General features: G+C 36.8%; 1 protein-coding gene across 1 annotated transcript in view; it reads left to right on the plus strand.

Moving 5' to 3' along the window:
- OTOG (otogelin) overlaps positions 1-20,992 on the plus strand; it is a 108,956-nt gene that overhangs the window by 1,216 nt on the left and 86,748 nt on the right. Inside the window, exons 4-14 of the mRNA XM_075502231.1 lie at positions 2,678-2,768; positions 11,870-11,962; positions 12,182-12,336; positions 12,726-12,844; positions 13,243-13,448; positions 15,031-15,161; positions 16,000-16,106; positions 16,982-17,091; positions 17,933-18,058; positions 19,332-19,440; positions 20,306-20,352. Of these exons, the coding sequence (XP_075358346.1) occupies positions 2,678-2,768; positions 11,870-11,962; positions 12,182-12,336; positions 12,726-12,844; positions 13,243-13,448; positions 15,031-15,161; positions 16,000-16,106; positions 16,982-17,091; positions 17,933-18,058; positions 19,332-19,440; positions 20,306-20,352 (1,294 nt within the window). The remainder of the gene's footprint in view (positions 1-2,677; positions 2,769-11,869; positions 11,963-12,181; positions 12,337-12,725; positions 12,845-13,242; positions 13,449-15,030; positions 15,162-15,999; positions 16,107-16,981; positions 17,092-17,932; positions 18,059-19,331; positions 19,441-20,305; positions 20,353-20,992) is intronic.

Below are 20,992 nucleotides of genomic sequence, written 5' to 3' on the forward strand. Positions count from 1 at the left end.
GTAGCCCTTGTTCATGGCTCCACAGAGGAGTCGCCTTTCTTTCTACTTTCTCCCCGCTCTTTCTGGGAAAAGCTCAGCGGACAGAAAAACGTGCCACGTAACTGGAAACAGGTAAAAAAATCAAGCACCGATAAGAGCAAATGCTTACGGATTGAGGTTCCCCCCAAGAATTCAAGATAAGCTCTTTGTTTCCTTCTGTGCTAGCCTACTGAGCAGAAAACTTCAGTAAGAAATATGCTTAGGAGAAAGGGAAAAAAATTTCAATATTAGTTTTAAAAAGGTAAGAACATGAAGAGTAGTTGTTCTAGCCATTTGAACTGTCTAAAACTAATGATAATGCGTTTTTACATGTTCTTGCTTTTATAAGCTTCCTCATGAGGAAGAGGTAAAGCAACAGTGAGCAATGGTGGTGAAGTCCTCTGCAGAATTTATGTCTGTGAAGACTTAGTTAATGACATAGCTTCCAAGATCAGTTTTCAAATATCTAAGTAGGTATTTGGAACACAGAAAACACCTGCTATTTTAAAAATACTCTACAGAATCATGCACAGGACTGAGAAATTTGAATGATAAAACTCTAGGGCATGAAAATTAAATGCAATAGATCTAACCAATTCCTTAGGTGAAATTATGTAGACATAGCTGGTGTTGTTTATAGTATTATTTTGGAAATATTTTGCTCAGTTATTTGTATCACTGTAGACATCATATATTGTAGCTAATGCTGTTTATTAACAGATACTGTATTTGTCATTGAATTTTCCTTAATGAAACTGTATTCTATAATTAATGTGTCACTGAAATAAGAACATTTTAGAGTGTATAGCTGCTGCTCTTCACGAGGTGAAGAAATAATATGAAATGACTGTAATGTTTGTGTTACTGTATTAAGTAAACTAGGTAAATGTAATTAGATGCTTCATTAATAAGGAAGAACTTACTATCATATGTCATTGGCTTCTGAGGATCGAAAAGTTCATGTTAAATTGGGAAAAATGTTACTCAGCCTAGAGGTAGGCAGTTCTAGAGCAAAGATAGGAGGTTATAGAAAAGGAGTACTAATTAGGAGGTATACTTCTACCTGTCATGAGCATGGCAATATAACCACATTGTGACAAAATATCAATGGATTTTTGTAACTTGGCTAAGCAGGTCTGCTATTCTGTTTTCTCAAGTAGATGATATAGGCTGAATTGGCTTTTGTGATTTGATGTATTGCTGGCTTTTTTTTTTTTTTTAAGGAAATCTAAGTATTTATGTTTTGAAGAACTCTAAGGCACCTTTATAGATCAATGCTGGTACTGGTTTCCCTTCTGCATGATAGTACATTTTACAGGACTGGTTGTTTTGTGCACACTAAAACCACAAGTTAATATTATTTCCTTAAAGCATATTTTCTACAAGAGCTGGTATGGGAATTATTTTCTGAGTAATACGTAAATTGCCTTGGATATTGTTTCCTCTCAAAAAAATTTGTGGAGAATATTAAACAAATTATACATGCTCAGGTGCTGTCCCATTTCTTTCTGTCATTGAAATGCTTCCTTTAAGATGGGTTGACTTTGTTCACCAGTTTCCTTGAACCTGGGCATTCAAAGCTGCATCTTAAAGAGCAATTTCCAGAATACTGTCTACAGTACCTCTTTGTATAAATGAGTTTGTACCTATTCCCACTTCTCTGTAAATGGGGTAGACAAGGTCATAAATTTATAAGTGCTAAAAGTTTGCACTTGCAAGATGGGAAGGAACTTGTATGTTCACACATGACACCTAAACTGTGAACCATCCTTGGGTAAAACGGTGTGAAACAATGTTGTCCCTCCAGTTTACCTGTCTAAAAGTCTAATAGACTAGAAACACTGGGTTTCCAAAGGGCAATTTATTGGAGAAAAAGAAAGCTTCATTCACCACGATATTAAGAATTAATACAAGAAGACTCAAGATATCTTGCTGCTGACTGTTGAAGGCAGAAGTGCTAAAGAGAAAGGAAACACAAGGGAATAAAAGCCTTAGTCTGTCATATATTTTTGGATGTTAGAACAACAGGAAAAGGTTAAGAGAAGATGGCAGGAAATGGTTTGAAAACTAAGCTGGGTATTTAAGAAATTTTTTTTAAAACAAACAAACAAAAAGCCACCACAAACCAAACCTGTTGATTTTGCTGGGTTTTGGATCAGGTTCTTGGAAAATAGTGTGAATTTAGGACCTTACAAGACATTTAGTTAATTATTATGATGTTGTTCAGTGATTTATGCATGTGTATACTTTAAAATGATTTTAAATAACTGTAACTGAGTGCTAAGAAGTTCCAGCACAATGTTTATACTGAGAATTATGTTAAATACACATGATGGTATAGAGGCTGTAATTGAGAGTAAAAGGAGTACGGAGAAGGGCAGAGAGGATAGTGTTTGGATATGCAGTTTTAGGCATTTTGGCTTAACTGGCTTAAAATTTGCCTGCTGTCTTTAGGCATAATATGTACTTTGCTCTTTCACTGGAGTCTTGAGTAGAGTGACTATACTTTTTACTTTACAATGGTGTTTTTTGGTAACTTTTTAGTGAGCCAAATATGAAGCAGTGAGTTTACTAAAAATGGTAAATTTACTGATAGACCATGAAGAGATTTTTAAGGTTTCTTGGTTATAGCTGCTGATTTCTTTGTTCTTTCTGAAAGGCATCTGGAATGGCAGTTTCTAAGGCTGCATCTACTACGATATCCTTATCTCGGAACAGGACACTTCACAGCATGAAATGTGGACCATCTAGTAAGTTATTTATGTTTTTACATGAAATACCTTCACTTGTCCATTATATTCTGCATCATTTAATTATTTTTATGAAGAAAACCCCCTAAAATAGCTAATACAGGTCTTCACAGTAAGCGAGCTCTACCTTGATTGGTCTCAAAGGACTACAGGACTACGACAATTTATCGCGGGGTTTGCACTTGGTTCTGGTTTGGTCATTTGAAAGACTGTCTCTAATTGCATTTTTTCTAAAAATGAGCTTTCAGCAGGGCAATCTGTTCTTGTAGTGACATACCTAAGGATGTGGATTGCTGCCTAGATGCCATTAAATTACCTGTCCTGTATCTTTTCTGTGCTTGGAGGTTTTTTGTTTGTTACTTTTTTGCTGAGGTAATCTATGGATGCTTTTTGTGTGTGTAATCTATGGGTTAGGAAGATGAGGTACTCTTAGCCACCAGCTTGCAGTGGTGGGCATTTGCCTGAGGAATTTTTATTGTGGCTTTTTTGGTTCATCTTAGTTTTAGCAGTGGACAGGCTTAAATCTCTTTGCTCAAGGATAAAGATCTTCTGTGTTAGCTCTTCTGTAGAGCCTGTGTCATGCTTGTCTTGTACAAAGGAGAAACATGAGGCAAAGTAATTCAGAGTGATTGTAGTAAGTGATGTGAAACCTCTAGTTTCTCTTCAGTCAGCCTGATTGTTTGCATTCGATGTGGGACCTGCCTAATAGCGAATAGTCTGGGTTTGCATCCCCCAGCTTTGTAGCACAAAATGTAAGGCTGATGTGTGGACTGGACTCTTATCAATTGTGATTAGGGTTGTATTGTCTCCAAAAGCTTTTAATTTCTTTAATACATGCTGTTTTCAGAAGCTTTTGAGAAGTGTGTAGCTGAATGTGGAGGAATAATAGAAGGGTTTAGAGAAGCATATGACTCAAATAAAAACTATTACCTATGAACCTCTTCAGTATATAAAAAATACCATATATGTATATTGTGTATGATAAAATTACTCTACAAGTATAGCAGTCTATACCAGTAAAACTCCCTCTGCTTTTGAGGGGTTGCACCAGCTTATTGACCAAGAAGTAGTTCTTTTCTTAGCTCTACTTTTTTTTTTTTTTAAACCGAATAAAGCAGCTTCCAAAAAGAAGATGTGCAAATCGTGCTGAGAAATTTGTTGCCATAATAATTGTTTGGTTCCCTGGGTTTATTTTTTGCCACATGAAAATTCCTTTAATGGGACTAGTGGATTTCATGTTCTGTTTCAGAACAACCAGCTAGAAAAAAGACTTTTAAAATGCATTGTGCTGTTTAAACAGAACTCTTGAAAAGGGTTTATGTGCAGGTTTCTTGCTTCTTAAATAGGCCTAATATTTAAGAAAGGGAAGAACAAATCTAGAAGGAGGGAGAATGAAATGGGTGGCAAGTATCTCATGCTAACTCATCACGTCTAAGCTTTTAAAGGAGGATGTAGTTATGATGGCAAGAATTAGGTTTCATTGCCCTCTGAAGATGTAGTAGGATAAACTTCCTGGTTTCTTTTTCTATGGGGCAAAAATATTTCATAAGGATTTTCCATTTCTGATGTACTTGCTTTGGCAAGAAAATGTTAGAGACATACTTTCAAAATTATTGATGATTGCCCATACTTGAAGGCAAATAAAATCAAGATTATTAAACTCTTTAAACAGTGGAATACCTAGACTTGGAAGTTTCCTTTTTAAATCTCAGTAAACTCTGTGTGAGAAATGGAATCCATTGTTGTCTGTGTGTGACATATTAAAAGACATATTAAAAGACATATTAAAAGACATATTAAAAGACATATTAAAAGACATATTAAAAGACATATTAAAAACAGAAGAACAATGTGATCTGCTTTGTGCAAGAGTTTTGGTAACATGCTCTAAATGCTTAGAACAATAGTTTTGTTTTGGCCCTTCCTGTTTGAAGAGAGATGCAAGCTGCTACAGCTCTGCCCTTGGACTGATGGAGATTTGCACCAATCTGGGGATATATGAAATAGTAAAGCTTTTTTTTTTTTCCTTTTTAAACCAGCAAGGCAGGTTATCAGCTTCTTCCTCCAGTTTAGTGATGTCTCTATGAAAATTATTCTATGTCATACTTAGAAAACTGTGATTATAATGGACTTATATTTCATCCTATTACAGTCAATCCTTGTTGTGATAACATTTTTTCTTGCTTCCTATAACTCTGTATATATAGATAAACAAGCATATTTTATGTGGAACTTTTGTATGATGGGTGTGTGATTTATTGTGCGATGTATCTCTTTACCTTTCTGTTGTATTAGTCAGCTGAAAGCAGTTTAGAAAGCGATGTAATGTCTTATATGTCAGTGGAACAAAAAAGTTGGTATAGTACAGGTAAACACCAAGAGATAAATTCTTGTGTTAGTTTCTTGTACCCAAGGAATATGGGATTTGAGTTTTGAAATGTGTTGTGGTTTAGCCCTACTCAGCAATTAAGTGACATACAGCCGCTCGCTCACCCTTCCCCTCCAGTGGGATGGGGGAGAGAATCGGAAGAGCAAAAGTAAGAAAACTCATGAATTGAGATAGGAACAGTTTGATAATTGGAACACAATAATAATAATAATAATAATAATAATAATAAATTGTAATGAGAAGGAAAACAACAAGAGAGTGAGAGAGAAACAAAACCCAGGAAAAAAACAAGTGATACAACCACTCACCACCAGCCAACTGACACCCAGCCAGTCCCAGAGCAGCGATCACTACCCCCCAACCAACTCCCCCCAGTTTATATACTGATCATGACATCATTCGATATGGAATAGCCCTTTGGCCAGTTTGGGGTCAGCTGTCCCGGCTGTGCCCCCTCCCAGCTTCTTGTGCACCCGGCAGAGCATGGGAAGCTGAAAAGTCCTTGACTAATGTAAACATTACTTAGCAACAACTAAAACATCAGTGTGTTATCAACATCATTCTCCTACTAAAATCCAAAACACAGCACTATACCAGCTACTAGGAAGAAAATTAACTCTATCCCAGCCAAAACCAGGACAAAATATTTATCAGAATAATTCACAGCAGTTAACATATAGTTTACATAGCTGTTAAACTTGTAACTTCCTTCCCCACAAATCTATTTTTCATGCAAAGTTAGAAAAAACCAAAACAAACAAACAACCCCCCCAAACAAGTAACTCCAGAGCTAATGCATATTAAGAACCTGGGACAGGAAAAACAAATTATTTCTGGAAGTAAGTTTCAAACTACTGCTGAAAATTCCTAACAGGTTAAACACTTCAAATTTTCTTGTGTTGAAATGCTGTAGCAGGCATGAATCTTTAATGTTTAAAGTCACTGTTACTATAGAAGATACTTGTCCCTTACAATGTGTGCTGATTTCAAGAGATGCACCAGAGCAGAAAATCTGCAGCTAACTAGAAGGCTCTTAGTATTGAAGGATTAAAATTACAACCTACTGTTGAAGCCTGTATGCCACAGAAAACTTGTGCTGTTGCAGGCAGATGCTTTCAAAGACTATGAAGTTGAAGGATAAAAGATAATGCAAGAAATATTTGTTATATGAGTTCTCCTGTAGTCAAAAGGACACCTGAAAGCTTTCTAGAGAATGTGCAATGGAAATTTTGCAGAGTTACAAAATACAAAATTTCAAGAATGTTGACAGCAAAAGTTTAACTATTCAATTTTAAGCATACATTCTACTCTTATGCATGGCTATATGTCTAGTTGATGTTGCTTGCAAATTCTTATCTCAAACTGCTTTGTGTTTTCACTTTTCCGAATAAAATTTGCTGATTTTTAAATGATTGATCTTTTTAGTAGTTTGAGAATGTGCTGGTTTTGGCTGGGATAGAGTTAATTTTCTTTATAGTAGCTAGTATGGTGCTATGTTTTGGATTTGTGCTCAAAACAGTGTTGATAATACAGAGATGTTTTAATTGTTGCTAAGTAGTGTTGTTTCTAGATCAAGATCTTTTCTTGACCTAGATTGAGGACTTTTCAGCTTCCCATGCTCTGCCAGGTGCACAGGTTGGGAGGGGATACAGCTGGGACAGCTGACTCCAACTGGCCAAAGGGCTATTCCATACCATATGATGTCATGCTCAGTATATAAAGCTGAGGAAGAAGGAGGAAGTGGAGAGGGACATGAGGAGTGATGGTGTTTGTCTTCCCAAGTAACTGTTATGTGTGATGGAGGCCTGCTTTCCTGGAGATGGCTGAACACCTGCCTGCTGATGGGAAGTAGTGAATGAATTCCTTGTTTTGCTTTGCTTGCATGTGTGGCTTTTGCTTTCCGTATTAAACTGTCTTTACCTCAACCCACGAGTTTTCTCACTTCTGCCCTCCTGATTTTCTCCCCCATCCCACCGGGAGCGGGGAGTGAGCGAGTGGCTGTGTGGTGCTTAGTTGCCAGCTGGAGTTAAACCATGACAGATAACCTTCAGGCAGACCTCTCTTCTACACTTGCATAAAGCTTTTAAAATATGTCATCTTTTAAAGAATCCTGAAAACTAGAAAGTCTTTGTTTCTGTAAATGATTCTGGAGCTCTGAAACTGTTTGGGCCAAAGTTGATAAATAGGCAGAGTCATAAGAACTGAGGCAACAGGCTCGACCTTGTACCTGCCTAGCTTAAGTAAAACTTGATCGCTTTCAGATCTCTATATTAATCTTTCATGCTTCAACTTTTCTGTCCAAGTAAATCTATTAATGAATATCCTGAAAGGAAATCTGTCTTCAGTGATTTGCGTTAAACAAATTTTTCATGCCATGTCTTAACAGTAATAAAATACAGAATTCCAACACTAGGCAGTGCTTAATACCCATAAGGAGGTCCACATCAGTCACAGATCTTGAAGAATTAATAGTGTATTGATGATAATGGTACATTAGTGAGGTCAAAATTCAGTTGGAGCAACTGGATTGACATGATGGTTAAAACAAAAATCAAGTATTTCAAGGTTGATGTGCATTGTAATTTGAGTAGTCAGACATGTTCTTGAATGTGTTGGCTTGCTTTTACTTTTGTGAAAAAACTTCACTTCAAATGTCTCGCCGATTTAGTGTCTTAACTTCTGTGTGGGATACAGATACGTGCTTTCTTTGCACTTACTTCTTTGTGCTCCAAGAGTAGAGCTGTTCTTTAGTGACTCTCACTTCATGTTGAAGGACTTCACATTATATAAATTACTTTCAGCTATACCTATTTTATTCCTAATAAACATGTTAGAAGATCAGAAGAACAAATCATGGATGAACAAACCTGGACATACAGTTGGTTTGCAACTGAAATAAGTTCAAGAGATCTTAAGTACTCATTAGAGAAATAGTAATGTAAGAAAGCATAATAAACTAAGTGGGCACAATATCATAGATACAAACCCACAAAATGTATTGCATCTGTAATAATATTTCAAAATAAATGCTTATTTTGGTAAAGATGCAAGGTGTCTTTGAACAGTCACCATATGAAATTGGCAGAACTTGTGCTTGGAGCCCAGGTGAAGAACATTTGAAAGGCCAACCAGAGTTGGGTGGGACTGTACTGTATTTCAAAATGGATTTTGGAACTTCCTCTTGTCAGGTCTACATGCTACTATTAAAGCATCACTTTTTAGAGAGCAACAGCAGTAATCACCTCTGTGAAGCCTGGGCACTTATCTCCAGAAACACTTGCAATGAAATGCAAACAGGCTAGATTACAGTCTCACTTTTTCAAAGGCTGTGATAGATAATGGGCATGAGGTTCTGGTACTGCTGATAGGGTGCCAGCTCTGGCCTGAAGGTTCTCACTGCCTAACACTGAAGAATTAAGAAGGGGAATGAACTGAAACGGAGGTGTAGGTGCCCAAGGAACTAAAATAACCCTATCCACATATTGAGTGGGGTTGCAAGCCTATTCAGTAATTACCACATGGTTAGAGTGTTTAAGCAATGAGAAGAGCAGAGAAGAATTCAGGTCTGCGTTCTAAGATGATCCCAAGTCTTCACCCTGTTCAATAAAGAAGGAATTTGAGACAAGTTGCTTCATGGCAACAATAGTCATATTATCAGAGTGACTTGCAGGTTGTAATGGCATCACTGGTTAGAAATTGCATTATTACTTATGCGAGTCGAATCATGTTACTTAGGCCTACCACTTTCTGCTAGAAAAGTCTCACCAGTTTTCAATTTCAGATTCCAGCCTAATGCACTCAACTGGCATAATGTCAAAGGAAAAAGAGGAGCTAAGGACTTTTTAATAGAGGTCACTTTCAGATAAACGAAGGATGTAGTATTCTTCTATAACCTTTCCTAATTTTAACCTTTGCTTAGTCTTGATGTTTATTCCCTTTCTGCAGGTGTTACAATGTTTCTCATGTCCCTAGGAGAGACCTAAACTTGTGATACAATCTTACGGGTTGGCTTATTTAGGGAGCTTATATGCCTTTAATGACCAAAGATCAGCGTGAATGCTTTGTTAATGGATGTTTATTCTGGATACCTGAGGAAGTATTTCTGTGTTAATGGAGCAGATTGGATGATTAAAGGAGGCCATATTGTTTGCAGTAGTAAGATCACTAAATGCTGCCTGAATCAACACTGTATTCCTCTCATTACCTGGTTAAGGATAACTAATCTTTGCACACAGAGCTCTTCCACGCAGTGTAAGGAAAGATACTACAGTGTTGTAAAAAGGGATATAAGCAAATAAAAGAGCTATGTTTATCAGGTTTTTTTAGAATCATACATGTACAGACAGAAGAGAACTTCATAAAGAGGAAAATGCTCATCATTGAGTCATTTGACTTCCAATTCAGATATGACTCCCTTTCTGTCTAAACGGGAGCAAGGGAGATCCTTCCCAGTGACAGCAAGGGCCCCCAGATAGCTGACTGTGTGCACAATCTGAAGCAGGTTACCTGAGCCATGCTTAAAGGGGAATCATTCAACCTGAAACATCAAAAGGGGGCTAACTTCCTCTACAACTAAGAAGAACATGACTTGCAGTCTAATTGCAGATTATTGTAACTGGACAGGCAATAGGGCATAATCTTAGAGAAGCAAAGAACAGAGACCTGAGCTCTGATTACACAGGTCTTGCAGCACTCAAGATGAAAGAGATCAATGTCTGCCTCTCTTGACAAGAGGAATAAGGGTTTTGCATTAGTGACAAGATTGGTCACTGTGAGTATGTAAATGAGATGGCTCAGTCAGAATAAGTAGGGGCCTTTCTACATGGCGCTTGCAAGCATTGCTTGATTTTTAAATTGAATTTGTGCTGGCCGGGCAGGGAAAGGAGCTAGATATTTGGGCTAGCTAGGCAAAGGAGCATTCTCTTTTACTTTGTCTACCTGCCTTGTTCTTTTCAGCATGGCCTTCTTTTTTTTGGCGGGGTGGTATGTGTTGAAAAAAATATAAAAAATATTGGTAGGAAATTGGTATTGGTAAAACATCAATAAAATGCAATTCTAGAAGAGGGGAGAAAAATTAGGTAGGGAGAAAACATCCTTTAAAATTTATTTATTTTTCTGTTGCTATTTCTGGTATCAAGAATTCAGCATCGATTTAATGGCAATAGGATGTCAATGATCAACTCTTGACTTGTTAGAAAGCATTTGTTTCCTTGCAATCAGTTTATAAAAAAACATTTCAACCATTCTGTAAAGTAGTTCAGAATCTACTTTTGATATTGGTGCTTTTCATGTATGTTTAGCGAATGCTAATAGTGAGAACAAAACCTGAAGATGGTGTGACCCATGAAATCATAAAACAGTGGCCTGTATCCTAGAAGGCTTTCCTCTGAAGTCTGTCAAGACTAAATCAATTGTAGAGTTTATTTGGATTGTCAGAAGTGGAGCTTGCTTTATTTTGCTTGCATCAGCAAAGCTTCAAACCCTCTTTAGCAAAGCTTTCTCAAAAGCCTGAAGGTAATCTAGGTATGTTAGGACTTCTGTATATACTACTGATGATTAGATATTTTATAAGCGAGGGTTTTACTGAAATGGGAGAAAAGATCTTTATCTGTGAATTCTGGTTTTCAGGACAGCACTTAAATTCATATATAAGATTATTTTTCAAGAACAAAGTGTTTATAAAGATAAATAGAACAAGAAGGCTGAGTCTTCAGTTTGTCTCTTCCTGAAATAGTTTCTTTTGAGCAACTTGTCTGCTTGTCTGCACAAATACAATCTAGGTTTCTGTTCTCCAGACACAAAAATTGCTATGATTGCATAATACTCAATTATTAAAATTCAAATGCTTTCCTAAAGAGACTTAAACTTGAAAAGATGAAATATTAGCAAAATAAGTGAATATATCACAATTGTTAGAAAAGCTTTTAATCACAAAGTCTAAATTTAGTAGCAAGAAGCTTTGTTTCTGCTTGTGCACATCTTTCCTTAGACTGTGAAAACTTGTTTTGTCAGATTTTGATGGGGATCTTCCTAGGGAAAATAAAAAGTAAAAAAACCCAACACGTCGCCCTCCTCCAAAGCTGTCATTGCAAGTTAGGGAGTTTACTTTCTCTACAGTAGGGTCGCTATACTTAAGCATTACATTTTTCCTTTCTTCAAAGTTTGTCTCTAATAAAATTAGAAACAAGAGCAGTGGTCTGTGTCTTCATGGAAAGTGTTTGTGGTTGGTATACTTAAAAGTTATAAGATGGAAGGAGGGCAGGCAACTGAAAGATTTACAGCTGGGATCTCAACATTTGTATTTCTAGGGTAATATGCTCTCATCCTGGTAGAGCTTATCCACACAGTGTTATTTGTAGCAGTCTTTTATACAAGGATATAGGCACTGTGCTTTTTTGTTGTGTAATACTTGGTCAGTTCCCCTGTTCATTGCTTAAGAGACTAAAAACGCATCAGACTAATAGGTATGACAGCCATTTTGATTTGGCTTCTCTAAATGTGCAATAGATTTACTTCATCTGATTGTATTTCTTGAGGTGAAGCTTTTGCAGTATGTTTCCTGTTTGTGGAGGCCTGTGGGATTCTCCTGAACACTTAAATGCTAAGCCAGCATCTCCTGTTGTTCATGGAGTTACATTTGGTGACAGAACTGGGTCTTAAGAATGAAAATTATCATAATTTACTTTTAACATGCCATGCTTTTTCCACTCAGATTCATTTACATGTTTTAATGGAGGTGAGTGTGTCCACAGAGAGCTGTGTAACTGCAGTCGATTTAATGCAACTGGACCAAGATGCCAGACAGGTATGTAAAGAGAGAAAACTTGACTGGGTTTCTGGGATTGTACTCGGGTTCCCACAGCTACAAGAATGACTACCCTCTGCCTAAAGGTTCCTTCATGCCCTAGTATTTTTCCCTCTCTTTTCTGTGGTGATATTTCATAGCGTACCACACACATACATCTCAACTACAGATTGAATCCAAAAACTAGTGTTACTTTTCAAGTGACTCTCCTTTTGTTAGTGTATAATACAGGTGCTGAAAGAGATAATATATGCAGAACATGGGGTCAATATAATTTTGAAACTTTCGATGGACTCTATTATTATTTTTCCGGGAAATCCACATACGCGCTTGTGAGACATACTGAATTAGATGAACAGAGTTTTTCCATACAGGTAGGGGACTGCACCTACGTTCCTTTTAGCTGTTGTTGAGCTTGCTAATAATGCATTAATATTAAGAGATTAAAAATAACTTGTGATGATAGAATGGGGTTCTAGAATGTAATCTAGATGTAGTTCTAATGTAATGTGACTACCAGTTACTATAGCACAAAATGTAAATAGCTGGAAGGAAACTGATGTGTATACTTTGAAAACCTGCTGCTGCTGTGAAAAGACTGCTCTAAAAAGAGTGTTAATTGTACTCAGGTTTTGGGGGAAGAATGGGACCAAACTACTTGTTCACATACTGAGGGAGGGATTGGGAGTATGAGTTGTGTAATGTGGGTTATGAAGAGATTGATTAAAATCTTGACTTTGATGCTAGTAATTTTATTTGGCAGGTGAATAATGATCCTGAGTGCCATTCTTCTCCGTACTCCTGCAAAAGGTCCATTAGTTTATTCTTTTCTGGAGATGAACAGATAAAGATGAGCAGTGAAGTCACCTATAAAGGATTTGGGTAATTGCACTCATGTTTCTGATGCTGTAGCTACACTGGAACTAATTTGACAACACCGATTTGATAACAGAGAAGTAAACTAGATCACTCACTTGTTGGTAGCTTAAGAAAGAAACTATCCAGACCACAGCTGCAATAATTACTCTCCACCTACAGAGTTGTGTCTGAGGAAGGTGATACCTAAATGAGCGGTACATAGTATTAGGAAGCATAACCATTGACATTGATCCTTTGATTTTTTGCTTTTATTTGCAACTTCATCTTTTTTAGTGGAATTATTCAATATTTATGTCAGGGGTTTTCAGGTATATGAGGAAGTCATTACATTGGCAAGTAATTTATTTTTAATAGTGATACTTTCTCATGTAAAGTTTTTTTGATTCTCTCTCATTTCTCAGAGTACAGTTGCCTTATATTATTGGAAACTTACACATCCAGAAGCTAGCTGGATACTTCCTAGTCAGGCACCAGTATGCCTTTACTCTGGCTTGGGATGGTACGTCTGCAGTGTATATCAAAATGGCACCAGAGTACCTGGGCAAAACACATGGACTGTGTGGAAATAATAATGCTGTTCTGCAGGATGATCTTGAAACTAGTTATGGTGAGTATTTAAAATATTTCCTCTTGTGTTAATACAGGTTTTTTTTTCCAGGTGAACTATATGTTACTTTGCTTAGTTTTTAATTGTAATGCTAATTGAATATAAGATGGGCAACTTTTGAAGTGGAAAATATGATATGGAAATACTTCTGGTAGGTGATATTGTTAGTGAAGAGGACCAATTTCAATATAGGTGGGTTCTAAGGAGGAAGATCTTTAAAAAGCATGACAAAAAGCTGTCTTACTCAATTACCTACAATGGTATTTGTCCTTCATTTTCCTAGAACTTGAAAGGTAAGATCTACTTTTAAATGTTTACTGCCCTCTTAGCAATTTTATATAGGAGCCTGTGGAAGCTTGAGATATTGCTATTGAAAATAAATCTATAATTTTAATTAGTAAATCAAATCAATGAAGACTGCCAAATCTCATTTGATCTGGCACTTCATTTATGCTAACAATTTCAGAAGTCACCAGTGATCCTTGGATACCAGCTTCAGATACTTCCAAGAGTCTTGGCTTTCAATAAATACTGAGTGAAGACCTCTATAAAATAAAAAGAACCAGGGGGGAAAATCAGGCCCCTTGAAAAGTATCTCAAGTTAGGTGATAAAAACTTCTGGAAATCATTGCTTTGGGCTGTTTAACTTTTGCTCCTCCTCTTTAAAATCAGAGTATTTCTGTAGAGTACTACTTCAAAGCTCAGAGTACAGTATGTAGTAGGTTTCCTCTGTTGTTTAAGTGTGCCACTCAATTTTAGAAAGCCCTGCACTAATATCAGCTCTTACCCCCGTTGAATAGTTTGCTCACTAAATCAAAATGCTTAAAATAATACCAAGATCAATACCTCATTGTCCCCACTGCCTTCAGAGACTTTCCTCTACCCTCTCACCTTTCTCAGGATATCTCAGTTGCATAAAGCTGTGGTTGTAGCACAAGTCAATACACGGCATACTAGCTTTATCCAATTAGCTTGGGGAGCAGTAGTAAAAAAGATACAGCAAGATATGCATTGGTGGGTAATCTTAGTAATCAATGCCACCACTTGTCTGTGATGGATAATAGCTTTCTTAGCTAGTTTAAAGCTAGCGTGGACATTTCTACTTATGTGAAAAAGTCACACCTTTACTTGGTTAATGTATACAATCGTTTTGTACCCTTGCATTGACCCAGGAATGCCTCATCTTTCTTGGGTTTTAGACTCTCTGTTGGGAGTTTCATATAAAGTAACAGCATGGACCTGTGTATATACAGTTTATTTCAGTTTTTCTTTCCTTTCTTCCTTTGGAAGGACTGCAGCAGGCACAGTCCTGCTCTCTAAAGCCCTTCCTTGCAAAATTGCATGAGTAAGTTTCTTTCTGCCATTCTAAAGCCTTCCTACTATGGTCCCTTTTGAAAGTATTTTTGTTTTTTAAAAGGACCAGATTGTCTTCAGACTAACAGCTGATTCATTTAGTTGTAGGAAGGGTTTGGCGTGCTCTGCTTAATGTGATGTTTTGATTATTGAGATGTTTCCTGGGGAAATCTTATAGAAACGTTGTTGTTCTTCCAAGTCGCTGTATGACTCTGTGTGTCTTGTTTAGGAAAACTCACAGATGATGTAACAGAATTCGTAGAGAGTTGGCAGGAAAATCCTCCAGAAGGAACACGCAATTGGGATAAATCTCTTCTAAATGAACCACCCTGCCTGACACAAAGCCATGAATCTCTACAGGTTTGGATCATCACAAAAGGATTATGGCAGTAGTTGGTGATTCTAATTAGAGCAAGAATTTGACTCTAACGCTTTGAAGGAGACTGGAAATATTCTCAGTTCCTCTTTGGAGAGATGGATTAAAATAGTTGCTGCAGCAGAGCTTCCCTTGTCCCCTCCTTCTCCCCCCATTTTTCTTCTGTATGAGTTTATAATTTAATTCTTGATCTTTTGAAATGTTATATTGTCTGCATAGCAGACAATAGAAGTGTTTGAATCTGGGGCTAAATAAATGAAAAGTTGTAAAGTAGGGGTGTGTTCTAGAGCTGGTTCCCATTCCTTCCCTTAGGAAGGATAGAAAGAAGCAAGCAGGCAAAACCAGAATAAGAGCACAGTTAATTTGCCAGTGTTTAAAAAATTAATTATTGTTACTTTTGTCCATCACATTGAAGGAGTTTTTCCTTTTGAGTAATATTTTTGAGATACAACCCTGAAATGAAATGCTTTGAAACTAAAGCTGATGCCAGGCATGTTTTATTTCTGCTGCCTTTTACTGTTTAATTTAACTAAAATTAAGGCTATTTCAGGTCATGTGGGCTTAGCTGCAACATGGTCTGTGCCTTTCTTGGGGAAAGGGATATGTTTTATGACCATTGGTATAGCCTTGGATAAAAGATTCAGTGTTATGAACTCTGGTATGGAGAGCAATATGCTACTAGTCACTGCTTTTAGCTGATGAGAGGAAAATGATTCCTAGTCACAGGCTGAGATGTCTGTTCTGATTTTCCATAGTATTCTATTCTGCTTAGGTTTATTTTTGAAAACCTTCTCTTCACAACAGCTATCTCATTCATTTCAGAGGGCATACACTCTGTGTAATATCCTGTTACATCCCCCGTTTGAACAATGTCATGAATATGTGAGTCCTGTTCCTTTTATGGCAAGCTGCACCAATGATCTTTGCATGTAAGTGAATGTTTTTGGGTAATTCCAAAGCTGTTACAGAAAACATTGTCCTTCTATCATGAGAATGAATTGAATTGTAAATGTTAACAGAACTAATGTGTGTCTCTTTCTGCATATCAGTTTTTATCTAACATTCTTTTATTATCTTGCTTTTCTCACTTGTTCTAGTTTTACTGCTAGAATTTTCTGTGGAGTTGTTCCTGTTTGCTTTGGTATAAGGATGACCAAAATCAGGCCCAGATACTTGCATAATTTGTTAGTGTACCTTCCCTTGAATATGGCATCTGTTTTGATTCTGAATGTGCAACATCATTAGTATTTTTAACCTTAATGAAAAGTAATAGTGAATAGGTCAGTTTGGCATCCGCAAGCTGTATGTTAATCCAGTGAAAAGAGGAATTTGATTACTATTTGAATTTATGCTGTCATTTCACAACCTGCTATGCTCCTTGTCCATGCAGTTTTGACTAGTTAAATTAACAGGCAGGACAGGAGAAGAAAATTTCCATTTCTTGTACTATGGTGACTCACTGGTGGAAACCTGACACTTTCTTGTGAGTTTTCTGAAGGATGTTATTCCTTTTGTAAAAATCAAGACCTTTATTTAAATCTGTTTATACTGCTGTATCTCTGGCTTTCATGGATTTATTCAGGAAATTAGCATCAGGTCTCAAATATGTTGATGACCTGTCTTCAGGTGTGGCAGAATGTCTTACCCATTTAAGACTTTTAACCTAGCCAAACAACACAGTACTTTAGAACGTTATTAAAGTAGATTCAAACGTGGTTGTATGCAATGCAGGAGCACTCATGAGGTTATGATTGCATGTTTGAATGTGGGTAGAAAATAATATGTCAATTTTTATTTGTGTAAGGTCAGCAGTTGATAATGCAACTTGGTGTCGAGCATTAACTGAATATGCCAGAGCATGTGCCCAAGCAGGAAAGCCACTTCATGGATGGCGAATGCACTTTCAGCAGTGTGGTATGCAGATGCTTTCGAACTTGGAGATACTGCTTAGTAGTTGTATTTTGGAAAGAGTGCTCTTCATGCTTTTACTTCTTTATCCTTCCTCCTATTTTGAACTTATATAGTTCTCAATGAAAGCATAACTATGGACTCACTTCAAGGCTATGTAAATGCAATGGAATTTCTTTTTTGTATGTGTAATTTGTACTGAATGTATTTAAAGCGCTAAGCTTATTAGAATGTGTTTTAAGAATCTTCTTACTAAAACATCAGAGACTCTTTAAGATGATTAACCATTTGTTTTTTCATAGAGCTACTCTTTCAGATATCGCCAAAGTCTTCATGGCTTTCTGACATATGAAATGTGTGTCATGAGTGTTAAAAATAAATTTGAATTACACTTACATAATCTTCATCTTAGAAGTCACAGAAAGTAAGTTTGAAAGAGATAATCTAATTTATTTGCGTGTCTGGAACACAGGACCAAAGCTGCTTTGTCATTCATGACACAAGATTTCCCCCGTGTTTCCAAAAATGTTTGTTAATGGATGTTCTACCACTTCCTATGCTCGTCTGAATAGCTAAATAGCTCTACTGTGGGGAAGTTTCCCTGAGTCTCCCTTGGTGTAATTTAAGGTTATTCTTTCTCAATGCACCTTTAATGGACAGAATATGAATATATGTATATTCTCTGTGTGCGTGTGTTACGAAAGCCATTGTTTCATTGTTCTAGACAACAGATACTCAATTGACTTAGCAAAAAGTAAATACCTGGAAGAAATGTGTGCAATCTCTTTAAGCCCTGAGGCAGTAGCACAGTACTTTCTCATTTCTCTACCTGTTTCTGTTTTTTTAGTGATTACCTGTGCTGAACCCTTGACCTACAATGAATGCATCAACTGTTGCCCTGTTTCATGTCATCAGCAATCACAGTGCATTGACAGTGAGCTTCCCTGCATTGATGGGTGCTACTGTCCGGATGGTAAGTTTTGCTTCTCAAACACATATTATTTGATTCTATATAACTTTCAGATTGTTCTCCCCCAAGTTTACATACCTACATGGCCTGGCTAGATTAAGGCATTCACAAGAGCTCTTTATAAATGCAGTGCCAACAGAGTGTGGATGAATGACCTTATTTTCCTTGTAACTGACAAGAGCCTTTTCCTCCCTCTAACAAGTGGGAATAGGTTTCAGCACAGATCCACGTTCTAGCTGTAGAGCTCCACAATTTGAGTGAAAAATGGGGTTTACTTTGATGCTGACAGGGCAGCCATCCTCCTGATTCTGGTGGTTGCTGCTCTCTTCTTTTTTTGGGGGGGGTGGGGGGGTGTTTGTTATTTTGCTTGGGGGCTTTTTGTTTGTGGGGTTTTTTGGTTTGTGTTTTGTTGTTTTGTGGGGGTTTTTTTTCTTTTTCTTTCTTTTTTTTTTTTTCTGAAGAAAGTCTGCAAGGTCAGGTGCTTAGGAGAGCTCAAAAATGTGACATGAATAAAACTCATTCATGTGGCCAGAAACAGGTTCTGATACTGAGATTCTTACACTGTTGTATGGTTCTGACAAGTGAGATATTTACCTTTGTGGCCTATAGCAAAACTTTACCCTTATTGCCAAAATACACTTTGTCCAGTTTCGCTCTTGTTACTGGCTTCTCTTGGGTACATAATTCTGTCCAAAACAGGACAGAGAAAGTTATGCCATGGATCTTAATCCTGCCTGTCATACATACCCTGATGATTTATAAGTAAAATCATCTTTGTCATACGTTTTATTTTTTATGGGCTAGTAAAGTCTTTTACCTTCTGGCTCTCTAATAATGGAATGATTAAAAAAAATAAAGCAAAACCCCGTCATAGTAAAATAAGGACCAAACAGGGCCTTAAAACGTAAAGGCAAAAATTTGAAAAGGTGTCAGAAAAGAAGCCAAAGGTACTCAAAGCAGCATGGTTTGGTGTTTGTGTGTTTGTTTTGGAGGTTTTTTTGTGTGGGTGGTTTCCTCCCTCTCTCCCCCAATATTAAATATCTGTTATTCATACTATTGTTAGTGTGTCTCAATCAATTTAGGGTCTTGGTCCATGTAATATAATTTATTTCATATCATTCAAATGCACACTTGTTCTGCAAGAATGACTACCAAATAATCTAGAGTTTTATTATCATACATGACCATTTGTTTTGTTCTTGGGTATACTTGTTAGTGCTCCATCAGCCACTTGTACAGATATTTAACTTTTTTCTTGTTGTTTTATTTTTTCTAGGCTTAATTTATGAAAATGAATTGTGTGTCAAGCCTATGGAGTGTCCTTGCGACTACCATGGAAGTTTCTTTGAAATGGGTTCAGTGGTTTATGAGGATTGTAATAACTGGTCAGTAATTTTTCTTTTTATGCTGTGGACTTAGTCCTTTCATGGTCATGAGAGAGAGCTTCTTTAAGGCCTATTTCAGCTAAAAATTGAATTAAGTTGATAAGTCCTCACTGTTTCTACGTACGAAAACTGTTGTTCCATATATGTTTTGCGATGAAGGGAAAGATAAAAGAAACTATAGAGCTATTAATGTGGAAGAAGAGCGAATGACAGATATTGCAGAGAATACTGTAATGTTTAGTACTCTTTTCATCTTGAACTTTACCTCAAACTAAAAGGAATCTAGAATTCAAAATCTTAACAGGCAATTACTTTGACTTTACTTTGTCTCCTGTTTGTGTTGTCTCCCTTGGACGCAAAGAGCCGAACATCATTATGACACTAAGCTGCTGTTTTGAGAATTTCTAAGTTAATTTTATACATTGGGAAGAAAAGTTTGTAGGAAGAGATAATGCCTTTTATTGGATCAACTTAATTGAAGAAGATGGATGAGCTTGCAGATGTGCAACTTCCTTTTTCACAAAGTTCTATTTTTTTAAAGTAATAAGATTCAAATTGCTTGTGTTTATTGTTCTCAATTTTAACCATCCTTAACTTTTGTAATGATTATCAAGGAGCTAAAAAGAAAGAAAAGTGTTACTGGATGCATGAATGAAATTTCACGTGATGACATCCTCATGACAAGCTCTTACCACAGCTTCCAGGCATCCTAGTGACAGTGATAGCTCTGTTGTACTCTTTTGTGACACTCAAGACACTTGGTTCTCATTTCATAGAGAAGGAACCCAGGAAGACCAACTGAGGGACGGCTATATGTACTTCACCAAAAAAAAAAAAGCATGAAACCTTTTTGTTTTTATTTCAGTACTTGCATTGGAGGAAAGTGGATTTGTACAAATCTTACATGTCCCGGTATGTGAAAGTCTTGAATACTTAACTTTTTTAATAACTGAATTTTTACTTGGGGTAAAATACTACTGTTAGATCTTAATGTGTTATTTCACTATATAATTCGTATTTTTATTTCTATCTGCATATAAATGCATCTACACACACAGTAGATTAAATATTAAAATGGTCTGAATAGCAGGCATCTGCCTTTCAGCTTAGCACAGTAATGTGTCTCTCTATACCTCACTATAATGTCTTTGGTAGATGGCACTGTCTGGTCATTCTTGTCATTCAACTAAAATTTCCTCTGCAATCTTCTCTTGACAGACTTATGGCAAGATTACTTTATTTTTTCCCTACAGTGTTGCTGCTGGTGATATAGTATCTGGGTATTGTACAAATATCAGTTAATTATTTTCACAACATGCCTGTGGAATGAGGGGTGTTATTCTCACTTCACAGATAGACAGCTGAACTACAGAGATTAAGGTCAAAAGGATTTTGCATGTTAAAGGTACCTGTGGCCTCATGGTTCTTATAGCTGCCAATACATTCAAGCACTGGTCTCAGAGTTATCAGTTAACTGTGGGAGTGCTTAACGTTTCTGCAAATCAGTTTTTAGAGCTACAAATCAAATACTTAGAATGTAAGGATCACACAT

The sequence above is a fragment of the Mycteria americana genome, chromosome 5 (assembly GCF_035582795.1).
Source record: "Mycteria americana isolate JAX WOST 10 ecotype Jacksonville Zoo and Gardens chromosome 5, USCA_MyAme_1.0, whole genome shotgun sequence".
In the NCBI taxonomy this organism is placed as follows: Eukaryota; Metazoa; Chordata; class Aves; order Ciconiiformes; family Ciconiidae; genus Mycteria; species Mycteria americana.